The sequence below is a fragment of the Vidua chalybeata genome, chromosome 6, assembly GCF_026979565.1.
Source record: "Vidua chalybeata isolate OUT-0048 chromosome 6, bVidCha1 merged haplotype, whole genome shotgun sequence".
NCBI classification, from domain to species: domain Eukaryota; kingdom Metazoa; phylum Chordata; class Aves; order Passeriformes; family Viduidae; genus Vidua; species Vidua chalybeata.
The window spans coordinates 34,172,416-34,190,083 of NC_071535.1; the positions used below are offsets into that span (position 1 = coordinate 34,172,416).

The 17,668-nt window shown below is 44.9% G+C and overlaps 1 protein-coding gene and 1 long non-coding RNA gene across 13 annotated transcripts in view; one reads left to right on the plus strand and one right to left on the minus strand.

The window, feature by feature from the left end:
* SMOC1 (SPARC related modular calcium binding 1) overlaps nucleotides 1-17,668 on the plus strand; it is a 163,953-nt gene that overhangs the window by 17,219 nt on the left and 129,066 nt on the right. The window contains exon 1 of one of the 12 annotated variants that reach the window (XM_053944835.1): nucleotides 16,273-16,439. The exons of the other annotated variants lie outside the window; for them this stretch is intronic. Within the exon in view, the coding sequence (XP_053800810.1) occupies nucleotides 16,335-16,439 (105 nt within the window). The 5' untranslated portion in view covers nucleotides 16,273-16,334. Of the gene's footprint in view, nucleotides 1-16,272; nucleotides 16,440-17,668 lie in introns of those variants that run through there. 12 annotated transcript variants of the gene reach the window in all.
* On the minus strand, nucleotides 10,779-15,848 carry LOC128789198 (uncharacterized). The gene is made up of 4 exons (XR_008431349.1): nucleotides 15,652-15,848; nucleotides 13,156-13,525; nucleotides 12,172-12,386; nucleotides 10,779-10,843 (listed from the first exon to the last, which is right to left on the minus strand). It is a non-coding gene; the product is annotated as an uncharacterized LOC128789198 (long non-coding RNA).

The window sequence follows — 17,668 nt, forward strand, 5'->3', positions numbered from 1 at the left end:
AGCAGAATAGAGCTCCAAGGCACTCTAGCCCTTACTGAGCTATGTGGAAAACAAGATAATACATTGTGGAATACTTTTCTTTGAGTGTCTGTCATAAATATTAGTGATGTTTGTATTAATGACTTTTCTTGGCTGTGGCTTTCCCAGTCCTAGACACTTCAGCTTGAGAGACAAACAGTCAAAACAAGCAGGAAAGTTAATGACACAACAGTGCTGAGAACAGGAAATATCTCCTGGGTATCATATAGAGGTTGTTCAGAGGGCAAAAATGCAGCTTCATAATTATGTACTCTATATGTACAGTGATACAGACAGGGGATTGTACAATGGGCCCAATTTACCAAGCCTGAGGTCAGATGCTCTTAAATTATGTTCCTTGTGCCAGCCTGGCTTTCTGCATCCAAGCAGGGGAGTTACATGCAGAGAGTAGACAAGGTTACTGACATCTTATCCTACTTGTAAAGAGTGATGCAAGGGGAAGGATGGAACTTGATGAGGACTACCATAAATACCAGTGCCTCTGCTAGATTCTATTATGCTCTTTCTTCCTTGCTGGAAATCCTTTCCTTGCCTGTCTTGTGACTTGGGCAGCATGGCAGGAGTGCTGTGTAAGTGCCTGCTGAGATTCACAGCTTTGAGCTCCCTAGACTACTGCAGCTCAAAGACTTGGGTCTCACATAATATAACAAAAATAAAAGTTACTCTAATTGCAAACATACTTGTGGATGCAAAGGTGAGGTTGGACTCTTGCTGGCCTGGTGATGAAAACGGGCATGCCATTGGTGCTGATTTGGCAGTGCAGACACCTGTGTGGGTGGCAAAGTGGATCGGCCCCTTCCTTGGCTGTTTTGGCTTGAAGAGATGGAATAGGGGATGAGGGGGGGGGCACGAAATATCATCACAGAAACCATGAAGGCAAGTGTAGAAATCCCACCTCAAATTCAGAGTTGCACTTAGTCACTGTTGGAAAATTACCTGCTGATGTTGCTTAGTAACTCACAATTATATGACAGACTAGCTCCTCATCCTTTTGAGAAAAGGCTGGTGGTGGCCATTGCTACCTCCAAGGCATATTGTGGGGCTGGAGGAACAGAGAACTTCTGTGTCTGGGTCATGGAAGTTGTGCCTTTAGTCCTGATTGTGGCAATTGGAAATGATTTCTGTGGTAAATCTCTGGAAAATAGCAATGGCTATGTGGGAAAGATACTCCTTAAGCACTAAAGTAACCTGGCAATGCTTGTATGCTCAGTTAAATTGTTGGCAGAAGGGCAAAATTTGATTGCCGTTAAACCCAGTGATAGCTAGATTAATAAGAAATAATGGCACAGGCTTTATGCAGTACAAGCCTACAAAAAGGCCATGTTGAGTTGTGTTAGTTCAGGTGTGGGGGAGATGGGGCTAAGGGAAGGTCAGTAATTTGCAAGCAGTGAAAATGGGACAGCTGAAGAAAGTGAGGATGTGTGTCCCCAGTCAGCTGTGTTAAACTTAAGACCGTAGCTCTAGCTTGAAATATTACAGAATCCTCACACCAGGTGTTTAACACAGTGCTGCATGTGAAATATGCTCCTGTGGTAACAAATTGCTCTTTCTAGTGGGGATGTCCAATTAGTGCAGAGGTTCTCAGGCTTCATGAGAAATCAGGGCAAGGAGGGAAGTTTAGAAGCCATACAGGGATGTACCCCTTCTCAAGGCAGTTCTACTTTTGTCAGTGGTACCAAGCATGGGGTCTGGGCCTGGCCAGGGTGATGATGAAGGGGCTGGGCTCCAGGCACTGTGATCTTTGTAAAGGTGCTGGTTGGGTTGTGGTGCAGGTGGGAGGATCTGCTGCCCTTCTAGGCTGCAGAAACTCTTGAATACAAGCTCGTTGTGACTGTGAGTTGAGTGATGGATTTACCCACAAAAATTTGAACTGTTTACATTAGAATTCCTGATACTAGTCCCAAGTTATTGTGCAGTTCATGTTGCTCTTCTTAGTGCTTTTTCCTCGCATCAGGTGCACTTTTTCAGACCTATCAGCTTATTGATCAAGACTAGACCCTCAAGCATCCTGAGCCATGACTTCTGATCCATGCCACTGGTTAACCAGGGGAAGAGCTCTGATCTAGAAGCAGATGTAGCTGCAAAGCAGCTTGGTTGCCTGACTTTTTTTTTTAAGTGAGAATGTAGCTTGATGCGACAAAAGGAGAAATATACCCTTCTCCCAAATCAAGGCAACAATATTGAAAAATCCTAATAACTGTGGGACAAAAATCTCTGAGGCAGCAAAAGGAGTGTTGCTTACAATTAAATACTCGACTAGATAAATAGTTCAAATTGTGTAGAATTCTTAATGGTGATGTATTTGCCCAGCTCTAAAAGTCCCCAGCTTTCTCTTGCTTTCTCAAAAACACTTCTGCAGTTGATATTGATTATCATATCTGATGAATTTGATGATATACTAAGTCCAGCTTTGCACATGTTTCTGTGCTGTGAGAGAGCATTCAGCAAAACACTTGTCTGCATTCTGCCTTCTGCCAGTGCCTTGGCAACACTGGAGTTTTCCAAAGTGCTCGTAGATACACAATCTAAGTAACTTATTTTCCTTGTAGCGAGGCCGCAGCAAAAGGTGCCTTCAGGAGAGGTTACAGCAGGGGGCAAGGAATCAGGAGCTCTAGAGTGAGATGGAGCAGTCTGTCCTGGGAAAGAAGACCTAAAGCTCTGGGTGCATAGGGCTACTGGCACCAGGCTAGGACAAACCCTGGATCTGCCAGAGGAAGGAGACTTGGGAACATCGAGAAAAGGCTGTGAGGGTGAATTCACTGCTTAATATTCAGGCCAATGAGAGATATCTCACATCTTAGTCTCTGTGGGGTCATTCATCACTTTTTCTTAGCTGGTCTGCTTGCAAGTAGTGCTGGTCTGGCTGCAGCACAGAAATGCAGTGGTATGGCAACACCAATACAGAGAAATTATGAAAAGCACAGCCTCTGCTGGTTTATGGGTGATCTGAGATACAATTAAATGTTGTAGAGCTTAAAGACAAGATATATTTCTCTCAAGCTGGAGACGGGTTGACTAATTTCAATAAAATAAGTCTATATGAAACATTGAGCCAATGCTCAGATGAAGTACATTCTGAGTAACTTACTTTTTTCTGACAAGTTTTTTGAAGTCTGCATTTACAGCTTCTGCTGGGAGTGCTTGCAGAACTTTTAAGTATTTTAAGCATCCCTTCACAGACAGGCTTGTTGCGTATTTTCTATTTTCTCATCAGTGCCTACACTGAGGCAGAGGATGTGCAATACTGATTTCTCAGTGCAAATGATTTTCCTGGAAAATATTTTTCTTGGGTGTAGACCATGAGTTTGAAGGTAAACAAGGCACCTTCTTTAGTTCCAATAGTTAACTGTATTAATTGAACTGAAAACCAAAAAACCACTTAATCCTAGCTGTTACACAGTGATGGATGGTTGCTAATGCCATCTGCTCTGGAACAGGTACCAAACTGGTTATGCTGGGATGCTCAATCTGTCTGTCCAGCTAGCAAAAGCTAATCCCCTGCAATGTTAAGCCCTGTCCTCTGGCTAGGGTTGTCCGACTCTGGTGGCATGGTCGGGAACAAAGGGTTTGGTTCATTGTTGGCTCCAGCTGCAGTGGTAAAGCATAGGGCTGCTTGACAAATGCTCCCAGACATGAATCATGTGTCTTATTATCCATTTCTGTGCTCTTTGAACTCTTTCTTTGCCACCCCTGCATCTCCATTTCCGTTCCTCAATCGAGAGAGACAACCTACACCTAACTAGTTTTCCCTTGTAGTCCTGGTTTTGCCATATATCCATTTCTGAGTTTGCTATTTCTGATACTGCTAACCAGGCTGTCTCAGGCTTTTATGCTGTTACAGGTATGGTTACCAGGCATGCTGTCCTGGCAAGGCCCCATTTCCCAGAATGTCCCCAGTGCTCCACTCCAGCTGTCTTGTGGTTCGGCTGTTGCTCGCACACGCTCCCCATAACCACACGAGGGATCCAGCCAGCCTTCACAGCACCACCTGTACCTTTTGCCAGCTTCTCACAATATTCCCTCTCACATTCAGCTTTCCACGTCACATCCACTTTCTTGCCCGTTAGCTTCCAGACTCTTTCCAGGTAGCTCAACCTCAGGCCATGGCCTAGCTGGCAGTTTGGTACCTATGGTGTTAGTCCCATCCTGCTGCCTGTGGAGTTATTATTTGCTTGTAAATGATCCGTACAAAGACTATTAATATATTTATTGGATGACATAAATCATCTTGTTACTGAAAAGTCTTGCCTTTTTGAGGATATATGACACGAAAGCTAAGGCAGAAGTCCTGTCTGAGCAGTTGTATGTTGTGCTTTCCAGCTAATGCCAAATGCCAGGACTGTTTAATAACAAAGCAGACTCAAAGAAGGTGGTCATGAAATGTTTGTGGATGTCCTTGCGTGTTCCTTGGCAAGTCTGTGGTATCACCTCTAGTACCCTGAGGGTGGTGAAACGACTCAGCTTGGTTGTTTCTTTCACACCTTCAAGAATGTGTGAGGTGTCATTTTGGATCTGCTAAGCAATGCTGGATGCCTGCCCAAACAAAATTGCTGGCCATGGGAACAGTTGAAGTCCTTATGAGAGAGGCATGCGGGAGAGGGCATGAAAGCAGCCAATGGCAAAAGCACCCATGAGGTGTTTGCCTGTGTCTCTGCCCTTCCCTCAGCACTCCAATTTTGCACCTCTGCTGAGCCCCAGTGGAACCAGTTCCTCCTGCACAGCCAAGGGAAAGGAGAAGTGTTCTCCATTCAGTGGTGCTGGGTGACTGAAGCACCTGCAGCCACACTGCTTGCTCCCAAGAGAGACAACTGCTGCAGCCCTGCTCTCACCCTCCTGCCACCCACGTGCTCACCTCCAGCTCCTGCTGGCAGCCACAGACCTCTGCTAGGCACTGCTGGGCTCTCTATGCCCTGGAGGTTGGCACACCTGGGGAAAGATCCTTTATGAGATGGACTCTCACACGTCTTGGACATGAGGACCACAAAATTTGTAATAAGGTAAAGAACTTGTGAGGCCAGAAATGAGTAGGTAACCCACACCTGAGGGAAACTGGTCTACCTAAGCTTTCTGCCTTGAAAACTAAGTGAGATTAACCTAGCTGTGAGTGGCCATTAGATTTGTATCCATCCACAGGCTTCAAATGGATTGTAGCAGCATCACTGCTTAAATCTTCACATTGCAGACTAAATTCCTACTGGATTAGTCTATTAGAGAATATGAGAGAATTATGTCTAGTAATGAGAGAATTATTAGTCTATTAGAGAATATGAGCTCTTTATGCACAGTCTGTTTGACCTCTGTTTGCATGGCAAGATATTGGCCTGTAATTATTTCCCAAACACATTGGGCTACTGTATATTCTAGATAATAATAACATAATTTATATTGCCTACTTTAAAAAGCCAGAAAAATTGGAATTTTTTTAAGAGACGGTAATGTTTAGAGAGAGACTGAGATGCTGAAAGATCTGAAAATATCTCATAATAGAAATGCACAGAAAGCCCTTTTAAACCACACCAAAGAGTCTAATTCTCTCCATATTTTGAGCACCTTTGTCTTCCTTTGCATATGTAAAAGGTGAAGTATTTGGCTAGTTCCCAGCCAAGACTGCACACCCAAGATTCCACTCAGCTTCTCCACTCCAGTCATGCACACAGTTTTACCTGTTTTGCCAATGAAGGAGCTGGTGGGCTGTGCAGCCTTGGCTGGTGCCAATGCTCTGCCTCAAAAATTTTAGTGGTTAGGTGATGGTGGCCACACTCTGGGATGGCTGCAGAAAGTTTGGCTGAAAATGTTTTCTGAAAAATGTACCAGGATCAGTCCTCTGACAGCATATACCTTTCTGCTCTACCAACTGAAGAATCAACCTTTGATGCATGGTGCCTGGCAATGTATCTCCATCTTTGGGTCACATTCAAGAGACATTATTACTGCAGGCAGTGAGAAGGGACATTTTACAGCAGGCCTGATGGCTTGCATAGGATTTTAGGGCCAGACCAGAGATCAGTGCCAGTATCTGGCTCAGCTGGTACTGCCAGACCTGAGACAGCCCCATGGGTGACCCTGGCAGTGATGTACTACCTGGGCTTTTTGGGCCCCAGAAGGGACTTCTAGGTTAATTCAGGTATCAGAGGGTCAACCCACCATTAGTAAAGACAGATGTGTTGCACGTATAAGTGGGGAATGGCTGTTTCTCTGGGGGAAGGTAGCTCCACCACTGGGTAGCTGGCACATGAACAAACTCTTTCTGTACCTTGAAGGTGAAGCACGGTCTGTGGTTCTAATATAATGCCTGACCAAAAGCTTGTTTTAGGAAATGGAGAATACTCTGAAAGCTTTGTTGTAGGCTTGAGGCAAAAGTTGCGCGTGCTTTGGGGAGGACATGCACAGTCCAGAAGCAATGGAGGTTCTTCATGAGAGTGGGGCAGGTCCTGTGCTGTCCGTGCATCCCTGCACCCAGATGGGTATTGTCATTAAATAGGTTTGTAAAAGATAAGTCTCTTTGGCTATGCTGGAATGACATGGGTGTGTATTCTTCCTGCAACCTGGGAGCTTCATGGACTGTGTGGATTCAGGAAGAGACTGTAATGAACACATTAGAAATCTACAAGTTCTGAGGAGACCATAGCTATGCCCCACCGAGAGGTCTGCTCTTTAAGTCGAGTGGCACATTCTGTGAGGACTCTTGTTTTCTAAGGAGCAGCCTTTGGCAGAGCTGCCATATGCATGGGGCTCTGGCATCCACCTGCTGTGCTGGTAAAGCAGGTGTGTGTATTTGAGAGGCATTTCTACAAACACACAGGAGGGTCCTTGTACACAAATGTATATGTCTGTCTCTTATGTGGCTGTGTTCCTTTGAAATGATCCAGTATCACGCTGAAGTGAATGGGAGGTGGGTAAAGCCTACAAGCCTACTCATGGGAGTACCAATTTGCATGAGCACGTCCTTGTTTTGAAGCAGACTACTGTTCTCTGCAGACTGCAGCCTTTTCCCCTTCTCCTTTTGTATTTTTCAGTATGAAAATACTGGATATACTTTGTTTTTCTGAGGTGTTCCTTGTGATACAAGAAATACATCTTTGTCAGTGCTTTATATAGCCTTAACACCTGAGGAAGCAAATGGCAAGCACTGGAGACTGATGGTGCTCAGCACATTCCTGGGAAGTCTTCTTGATCAGCCTCATAAGCTGTGTTCTCTCTTCCTGCTCTCCACTTTATCCACAGTGTGCATTACACTTGCCCCAGCTTTGCAGAGATAATTTGCACTCTCCTAGTTCATTAGCTGCTACCCCCTCCTGTCCATGGGCAAAAAAAAGCCCTTACTGTTCAAAAGAACACATGCAGCAATCATTAATGCTGACCCTAATTGTGCCAATTCAAACCACTCAATAGCTCTAATTAAAACCTCTCTTGTGCAGGGCACTGAACAGTAACAAAACTGTCACCCTGAACAATCAAATCATGGAGCTAAGAAATTTTTTTCCCCCTGTTGTTCAAATGTTGTTGCTGCTGTCAGAAGGGTCATCTGAAGGGATTAAGTATGGGGCTTTTGTAGCTTGCAAAGTTGGTGGGAGTAGGCGGGGGAATATCTAAACCCAACCAATAGCTTCTGGTCACAGTTTGAAATCAGAAGACGCCAACTTTTTTCCAGGTCTCCTTTCATCCACTTTACCCACCCCCATACAGCAAGCAACACCTGCAAAGTAGACAGGCTGTTGGTTATGAGACACATGGACACCACAAGTCAACTTAAACATCTGCAAAGGAGGGGGTGAGGGGGAAACCCAGGCGTTCCTATCCCTACAACCTTGTTTCTCAGGGTCCCTGACTACACTTTCCTGTGCGCCATAAATAACTCTGCAATTACATTAATTGGTTGCATATTTGTTGACACAGGGGTGGACAAGGGTAGGTTATGGTGGGAGGATTTTTTGCTTTCAGTGCAATTTTATACTACTTTCTTCAGATGTGCTTTAATCCCCACTCTCCCTCCCCCCATTATTTAGAGTTCTCATATCTTTCAGAATAACTTTATAAGCATGTGGGTGGGAGGGGGCAGCAGGAAAAAAAGAGCGTTAAAATTAATTTGATGGCACCCATGCACACACATCTGTTCTGCTGTGTTTCCCTAGCAAAGTCTATCAATCAAAAGGAAAAGGTTGATATGTATCACAGTGGGATATTTCAAAAAGCTGGATGCAAGCAATTGTGTGCTGTAAGGTTTTATTCTGCACTGAGTTTCTGACAGGAATCAAAATCTCAAAATGGTGTCCATGTAAACCTATATTTTATATTTCCAATTTTTTTAGAAGGTAATGAAATTAATAGAGCAATAGAGTTAACTACCAAAATTCCAGTGATGGTATCTTTCTGTTTATCATTGTGCATGTTCTGAAGCCCAAACCTGGGATCACAGGTAGGAGCCTGACAATGCTGCAAGCACTTTTGTATCTGTGCTTCTATTTTAGATCATTACAGGAACACATGCTAGCTTCCCTATGTGGTTCTGGGTTCAAACTACCATCTCAGAGTACTTGGTATGGGGTACTTCACTGGTCTTCCCTTCCAGTGCCTCCTTGACTTGCTTTCTTTTGCTTTAGTAGTAATCAGAGTTGCAGTGAGCAAGTTCACGGTGTGTTTCATCTCATCTCCTTTCTTCTCTTCTAAGCTGCTGTCCCAGGTGAGAACTAGGGAGTAGGATGACACCATAGAGTGCTGGCAGTCTGCCTCTTCAAACATGATGAGCACTTTGCTAGAAACCACCTTGGTTGTTTCTTGTTCTGACTGCTGGGCTGTGCCGTGTGCTGTTACAACATTGCCTTGTCTCAGCAGTGAAGCTGTTTCATTTAGTGATGGATTAAACAGCCCATACTTAGAGTACAGCTTGACTCAGCCTTTAAGCATTCAGCGTTGGTTAGTGATGAAGCACAAAATCTTAGTGTATGAAGACACATCCTTTATGTATATAAGCAACAGGACAAAACCTAAGAATGTTTTTAAAACATTTTGAGGTGACCAGTCTCTTGTGCAAAACTCTTTGCAAACTTGGCCATATGAGCAGAGAGGTTCAGCATACAGTCTAGTTTCACCAGTTTGCCTCAGACCCTGTGAGTACTAGCCTGGAGTCACTAGGAGGACCACACTCTTTCCTTAAAAGGGGTGGGTTGTACTGTGATGTGTGATGGTGCTGACCCACCTCTGCCTTTGTGCTACCACTGAGTGGTAATGCAACACTCTGTAGTTTTCAATAGCAATGTGCTCTTAAAATGGGATGAAGAGAAATAGGTGACACTACTATGTGGCATTCAAATGAGTGCATTTCAGAGCAAGGTTCCTTCATCAGCAGCACTGGAGAGAAGAAACCAGAGCTCTTTGACAGTTTTGTTGTCTGTTGGGGGCAATGGGATATAGAAAACCTGTCTTATACTCCTTTACACTTGCTCAAGAATGGGAAATAAGGCAGAGAGGGCTTTTGACCAGCTCTAGGTGCTTTCAGCCAAGCTGAGAACAAACCCTGGGACCCTAGTATCTCGTCTAGCTTCTGGAAAGCAGCAGCTCTTTTTCTGAGCTGATTCTTGCCTGTGTTCATATAGGAAGCTCTGTGTGTCTCTGTTATCTGTTGAGCTGAGGATAGGGGATTTCTGCAAAATAGACTCCAGTGTAGATTCCATTGCTTTCTGTATGGATCTCCCACGGTCCTGTCTGCCCTTCCGTCTCATTCCTTGCCCCCATTTTCTAGGCAGCAATGCTGGAGTCTATCGTCTTGACTAAGCTGTTGCACTTTAATTTTCAACAGGCCCCTATTGCTCTTGCACCTTGTGTGTGGTCTTTGAACGTTATGTGGCTCGGCAGCTGGGAATAGTGAGTGGGTGGGCAATTTAAAACAGAAAAGACTCTGTATCAGCACAGGGCTGAGGTTTGAACTCTGCTCAGCTTTGGATACATATAGCTGGTTCTCAGGGCTGTGATTTAAGTGTCGTTTCGCTGGTGTCAGTGTGAAACTTAAATCAGTGCTAAGAAACTGGTAGGGAAGAAAAAACAAACTTTGCTTGTCCGATAACAAGTGTTACTCTTGGCCTTGATGAAAAATTGTGGGATCAAGGCATCTTAGAATGTACTCTGCTGTTTTGTCACCATTTTGCCTCCACAACTGAGAAGACAGAGTGTCTAATTTGATGTCAGGATTTCTTTGCTGGAGTATATTTCCAAGCTGTTTCATGCCATTTAGAGCAGAAATCTGATTCTGAGTTTCCCGAAGATATAGACTGCTAAAGGAGAGAGGCAGATGAGGGGGGTGCTAATCTGTGAGACAAAATATTTCATTGCATTCATCTGAGCGTTTCTGTGAGGCAAGGTAAATGTGCTCAAGCAACAAAATGTAGTCCCAATATCATAACTTGTTGAACTTGCAGGGTCTGGTCCTCAGTTGCTTCCTTCTCCTTTTTGTGCTATGTGCTGGTTGAGGATCACATGGAGGGGAGGTCAGGCAAGGGACCCTGCCTTCCATGAGCCCTAGCCTGATTCCCACACACACTTTTCTTTTGTACTTTTGATGGTGAGCCCACTCGGCATGGGCAGAGGGTTCTCATGTATGGGGGATTCACCAGCTGCTCTCCTTCGCATTTGCAGCCCAGAGTACCAAGTCCTCAAAATTTCAGCACAGAGGTTGTTTTTTCCCCACCCACTTTCCATCTATCCCACCCAGGTAGACAGAATCCTTGCCTTGATAAGATTGATAAATGAGGTTGGAACAGATCTCTTTTCTGGAGTCCATATGGAGTCCAATCCAACTTCAAACTCATAGCTGACAAAAAAAAAAAAAAAAAAAAATATTGGCAAGTCCCTAAGTACTTATAAAGATTCTAAAGGTTAAAGATATGGTTGATTGGCATTCTGTTTAGAGCCTGGAGTGATGTTATATTTGCTTTACAGAATTCAAAGGAGTGCACAATTAACATTAGAAATCTATTAGATAGATATTTGGAAGAGTAATTCAATCTTCCAGTGCCACATATATACCCATCATTCATCACCACTGCAGAGGGCCTCATATTGATTTTTTGCATAACATCCTATAATTTGTAAAACATAAGTAAGAGTAAAAAGGCCAAACAATGAGAATATCCTTGTTTTCAAAGAGCTGACAGATTACAGACTAACTTCAGCTATGTCATTGTAGTGGTTCCACCCTTAAAAATAGGTATGTGCTGAAGTACCATGAAAAAACATACTGAAGATCAAATGAGCATTACTGCCTCTTTACTACATCTTGCACTTTACTGCATTCCTTTCTTTTTTTGTTTAATTTTGTCCTGTTTTCATAATAGTACTAGGGTATGGCCAACAGTCTCTTCCCATGATGGAATAATATAGGTACATGAAGGTATGACTGGGTTATTAGGCTCAGATGGATGGGCACTAGTGAGAGGTGAAGGTCTGGCAGTGGTGTAAACTAGTCAGGACTACTAACAACTCTTTGGGAAACCAAAGTAGTGCAGCCAGAACCAATACAATTTAATATCCTTTCTAGAGAAAAAGTCTGAACAGCATTTCTGTATGAGGTATAATGAATGAAGTGGCAGACTCTAAATGGATTTCATGGGAAAAGGTTTGAAATCCTGTAATATTTTTGACAAAGCTTTTCGTTCAAGTATAAGTGAATATTCTACAAAGAGCTTCCAGGATGAAAAGCCCAATAAAACACTTATTTTTTACTCACAGTGTTTCTGTTTCATTCAAGCATATATATACATACATATAATTAGCTTCCATAAAAAGCTGAGACTCTCTTTTTTTGACATAATCCAGCAAATACACCCCAAAACATGCTGAACACCCCAAAGCAATGTATCTCTGCTTCTCAACAAGTGTGAATACTTTGCAGTTAGCAGCAACTGACTGTTATTCCATCATGGGAAGAGGTTGTTTTCCATACACCAGTATTATTATGAAAACAAAAAAGAAAGGAATGCAGTAAAGTGCCAGATGTAGTAAAAAGCTGGTTGACACTGGGATGACACTGTATAATTGCTGTATGCTGTGACTGAATATTTTTTAACCCAACGATGTCTGATTTGCATGCTCATAATCAATGAGTCAAACTTGCTCGTCTCCACAATCCCCTTACTTTACCTATGTCTGGGAAGCTGGGGGAAATTGAATTCCACCTCATTTTAGGGTGCCTGAACAGACTCTCTGTGGTTGCTATTCTTCATAGGGTCATGAGTGTGCTGTGGCTTTTCTGTCTTTACTCTGGACTGCCCCAACTTGCCTCTAGATGGAGATTTGCAGGTGTCAGTGTAGTAGAAAGGGTTCTTCTGCTACTGCAGGTTCTCAGCAATTAAGACCTGGCAGCAATGGATAATTCTCTGATTAAATGGTCCAAATTATTAAATGGGCACAAAGTTACAAAAAAAAAAAAAAAAAAAACCCCAAAAAAACCCCAAAAAAACAAACCAAAAACAAAAACCAAACCCAACCCCCCCCCCCAAAAAACCCCAAACAAACAAAAGCTCTAAATTCTGCATTGTTACAACCCACAACAACAAATCTTACAGCAAATTTCCCATGTTCTTCTTTACCTCTTTTTAAAATTTTGACAAGTGACATCTAAACCTCTTGCAGGAGTGATTGTAGCATCTACTGACTTAAAAAAGAACCTCTAACTGTAAATTAGTCCCTAAAAGCAATTACATCATATTTGGAGGCTGCAGATTATTCTCTATTGAAAGTTGAATAATCATTTCTACTAAACATGTGCAAGAGAGGAATTGTGCCCTGATGGAAGCTGTGGCAGATAAATCCCATGACGGTTCTGAGTGCCAATACTGTTTAAAAGAGGCCAGTGATCTTCTGAAACTTGTTTGAGGACAAGACAAGTAGAAGCAGAGGCAAATAATCAAACAATTCTCCCTGAACAGTTGTCGAGACCACCAATATACACATCCTGTGCCATGAGTTTGTGGTGATGCACGTGATATGCAAGCACCATAGCAACAAGATATTGATCATCAACAGATGGGCACAGGTTGGGGTAAGTCTTCAGAGGTGCAAGTCGTAGGCTGTATCTCATGTACACAACAAGTCCCAACGGTACCAGTTTCAGTGCTACCTTACCATCACTGCATAGCTGAATTCATTAGGGCTCAGCATACGTCTTCCTCTGAAGGATCCATGTGTTGGGCCTGGTATACAAATGCCTGGACATGAAGAACAACTTCTCTTCCAGTTCTGTCTCTCTCTCTCTTTGTGGTTTTCAGTTACAGACTCTGGGTAAGTTTGCTAGCGAGACATGCCACTGATGGAAGTGGCACTGTGCCAGCGGCATTTGGTGCGCTGAGTGATGGCAGGGTTTTTCAGAAGAGTTCAGGTGAGAAGATTAGGTGCCCAATTCCTCTTATGTTTGGTCAGTAGCCTTCTCTTGGCTCATCAACATCTCTGCGATGCCACTGATGCCCAGTGCAGGCACTTCCTACTTGCTAGCAACCTGAGAGAAACAACAGACAATTTAATGGCCCAAAGCTTTCTGTTTCTGTAGTTTATTCTATTTACCTAGATTTTTCTTTGATGACACAACATCAAAGTGCACCTATAACAACTAGAGTACCAGGCGCAGTGTGCCAAAGAGTTGGGCACACATTCTTAACGGTGAAATGACACTGGAAAAGACCCATGTATTTTCTCTCTTAATGATATCTTTAAACAGAGCTTGGATATCCCTCCAGCCTCCTGAATGGTGACTTGCTGAAATTTTTGGGACTGGAACACCTCAGTAAAATTTAGTGGTGATACATAAGCCAGGCTATGAAGTCTCTTCTGCACTAAGGCAGTTACTATCCACAGGAGAAATATTTCTCACCACAGAGAAATACCTGGCCATGGCTGGGAGTACGTGTGGCAAAGTTATGAACAGCTTTGACCATGAAGGGGTCAAAGGTTTCTGTTATTGGGAATTTCTGACCCTCTCTGGAACTTCTACTTGGTGTTAAGATGCTGCTGGTGTCAGAGCCTCATAGGCATTGGTGGATAGGTTTCCAGTGTAGTTGGTATTTTCTATTAGGGATTAAGAAAACAATTACATTTTCATGGTGGTAACAAACATCTAGCATAGAGATCCTGATATCTTTGTGTTTGTGTATGAAAAATACACCAAAGAAAAGCATTCATGTTTAAAGTACAAGTGGTAAAGAACACATGAAGGCAAAGCACTAAATAGGTCAGATGCAAAAATCCCCCTATGAAATTGGAGAGGAGAATGTAGGCAAGTGTAATATTGTTATCTGGACTGGAATTTAATCAAGACTTAAGTATGAGGTGATGTGGTACTTCAGTGGCGGGATCACTGCCTCAACAAAACCGTACTAGAATCTGCCTGTCTTTTCACAGATTCAGGTGTGCACAGGTATAACATGCCCAACCTCAACGAAGCCGATCCTGGTATCCACAAGGACACTCATATTCAGATTTCCCAGCTCTTTCCCTCCTCTTCTTTTCAAGGTCTCTCTGCTCATGTCATGTGGAATGGCATCTGTTCAGGTGTGGATCAGAGAGACTTTGATATGGAAAATCAGAGGATACCACAGGCCATACTGGAGAAGAGCTGGCAAAGCTTAGAACCAGGCTGGCAGAGTGGTGAGGGTTAGGACTAAGGCAGGCTTGTATGGGGTGCTGTGTTTGGAGTCCCAGAGAAATCTGTAAGCCAAGAATAAATACTGGCAGAGCTCCATGTGAGTAACAAACAGCTTATCCTATCTAAGCTAATGACAAAATGTTACATATTGGCTTTTTTTTTTTTTTTTTTTTTTTTTAGGAAAAGAAAGATTAAAGCAACCGCTGTACCTAACCACTCTGCTTTGCTCTGATAAGATGCCAGAATTACATGACTTCTACTGTGTAACAAGGTTCTTTGTGTGGGCGTAGCAGCCCCTCCCCATACCTAGCGGATACACTCCAGGGAATTTTTGCAAGTGTGAGTATTGCCTCTTGTAAGGTCACTGAGTAAAGAAAGGTAATACATTGTGTGAAAAAATGCCATATTTTGTGTGTTTCCATAAAAGCACCACAAAGCATCCTACCTAAAGATTATTATCACTATTACATGCACAGCAATGACCTCTCATGCATATTATTCTGCAATATGTTGGACCTCTGTCCTGCCCTCTATAACACTCAAGCTGGTAATTTGAAAATTAAGGACTTGATGTAAATGCAAGCCAGTCCAGTTCACAAGATCTCTCTACTGCTCAGTCCCTATGTCAGGTAGAAGGCTTGGCATTACTCGCTGCCTCCAATGCTCAGGGTCGACAGCTTGCTGCCATTAAAATGCCGTGGTACTGCTCCCTCTTTAGACATGCCTGTAGATACTGGGCCTTGCTGGTAGTTGTATCTCCATTTTCCCCTCTTCTCCAGCTTCTGCTCCACAGCTGCACTAACTTGCCTGTTGTATGACAAAGCTCACTTTCTACCCAAACTTCCCATTACTGAGTGCCTGGTACTTGGACGAACTGGGACCCACATGCAGTCTCTAAGGGCCTGTCATCTCAAGAGGTACCAACTTGGACTTGGGATATTTTCCCAGGTGCAAGGCATGTATCACCAAAGACACCAGCTCACCGAACACATCAGCTGCATGAGACCTGAAGGGATTTGCTGGGCAATACAAAGCAATGGGCTCTGGGGCTACTTGTGCAGCTGGGAACACAGAGGAAGATCTTCAGGGAGAGGCAGACTGTGGCCCCAGAGCGCAGGACCAAATGAACACGGTTTGTGGACCATGCGGTGATTTCCTACGCCCAAATGACTTGCTCGCTAGCCCGGCGCGCCTGCACGGCTCAGCTGTCACTGCCCCCGCCCGGGGCCGGGGCCGGCTATGCCCTGCATGGCTTTGGGGCGGGCGGCGCAGCGCCGCGGGGAGTGCCGGCCGCGCTGGCCGGCCGTATCCCGCGGCCCCGCCGAGGCTGCCCGGCACCCGCACGCACGTCCGGCCGCCGCGGGCTCCAGGTGCCACCGAGGGCTCCAGGTGCCACGGGGACGGGGACGCCGCCCGCCCCGCGCCCTCCACCGCCCGCCCGGTGGCGAGGGGCCGGGCGAGAGGCGGCGCGGCCCCGCCATTGGCGGCGGCCGCACGGCGATAGGCGCGCGGCGCGGTCAGTGCCGGCCGGCCCCGCCCCGCCGCGGCTTTATAACGGGCATCCCCATGGCCGAGGCGGGGAACCTGCTGCCGCGGGTCCGGCACCGCCGCACCGCCCGGGAGAGCCGCCTCTGGTGGCCGCAGAGCCGCGCCGCCCCGAGGGACGATGATGCCGCGGGCCTGGCGCAGCGCGGGGGCTCGCCCGTTCCTGCTGGCGCTGCTGCTGGTGCATCTGCCGCCGGGTCGCAGCCACCGAGCCACGGGGCCCCGGGTAAGTGAGCTGCCGCCCCGGCGCGGCAGGTTGCAGCGCCCTGGCCCGGCCCGCCGCCCCTGCGCCCTGTCAGCGCCGCAGGTGGAGCCCCGGCCGCCGGGCAGCGCCCCCCGGCCCCGCGCCCCCCGGGCGCAGACCCTCGCAAGGGCCTCCCCCGCTCGCTTATTAAAAGCCGCGTATCGGCTGCATGCGAGAAGTTCACGCACCGGTTATTGACTTGTTGGTATTTATTGCAGAAAAACACGGGAGGGGGGAGGTTGGCAGGCTGTGTTTTTATATTGCTCGACTTGCATTTAATGTAGCCCCTGTTTCCAGCTCATAGCTTTAGGACTTTTCTTTTTTTATGTTCCCAAGCAGGGATTAAATGAATCCTTCCAATAAAGCTAGATCCCGTCAGCCCAGGTTTCTCCCTGTAGGAGTCTAGCTCTGTTTTTTTTGTTTTTTTTTTTTTTTTTTTTTTTTTTTTTTTTAATAATCTGACAATGCCTGACTCTTACTGGGGCTGTTCATTTCACTTACCAAGCTATTACATTGCTCTGGGGGGGAACCCAACATTTTTCTAAATATGGTTCTCCCAGTGAGTGAGTGTTACCACTGCAGCACCACTACGGAGTAGCGTGAGAGTTTTCAATTATAAAGCTGCAAAACAGTAGCTGTTCTTCAGCCAATGCTGCTGCATAGCTCTGGGGAAGTGGAATAAACTTACCACTCTGCAGGCATGTTGGATGCATGGGCCATGTGCATTTTTGACCCAGCCATCTAAAATGCTTGAAGTGTAGCGCCTAATTAACTTAGACCATAGTTAGGCAAGACTAGGAATCTTTGAAATCCTTACTTGGCCAAAGTATAACAATAAGGGACTTTAGTGAAATGTTCTTTTTTTTCTAATGCAAGTGTTGTTTGACCATGAAGGCTATTAAATGCTTCTCAGAGCTATGCAAAGCGTACTGCTGGCTGCACTGATGTTGTGTTCAGCTGTGCTGTGTAGCCTCTTTTATGGCCAGATGTGTAACAGCAACTGTTAGTTCTGATCTCACTAGCTCTAAGTCAGAACTGGTGTGTGCCATAAATTACTGAGACCTGCTTTAAAAGATCAGGAAACACAGTGGGGTTATGCATATATTTTTATTACCTGACATCAAGCATAAAACTCAAAATCAGAGTGATTTCAAATAGAGAAGAACTTTAAAGTGATAAATAAGAGTCTGGCTGGATGACTAGAGTCTTCA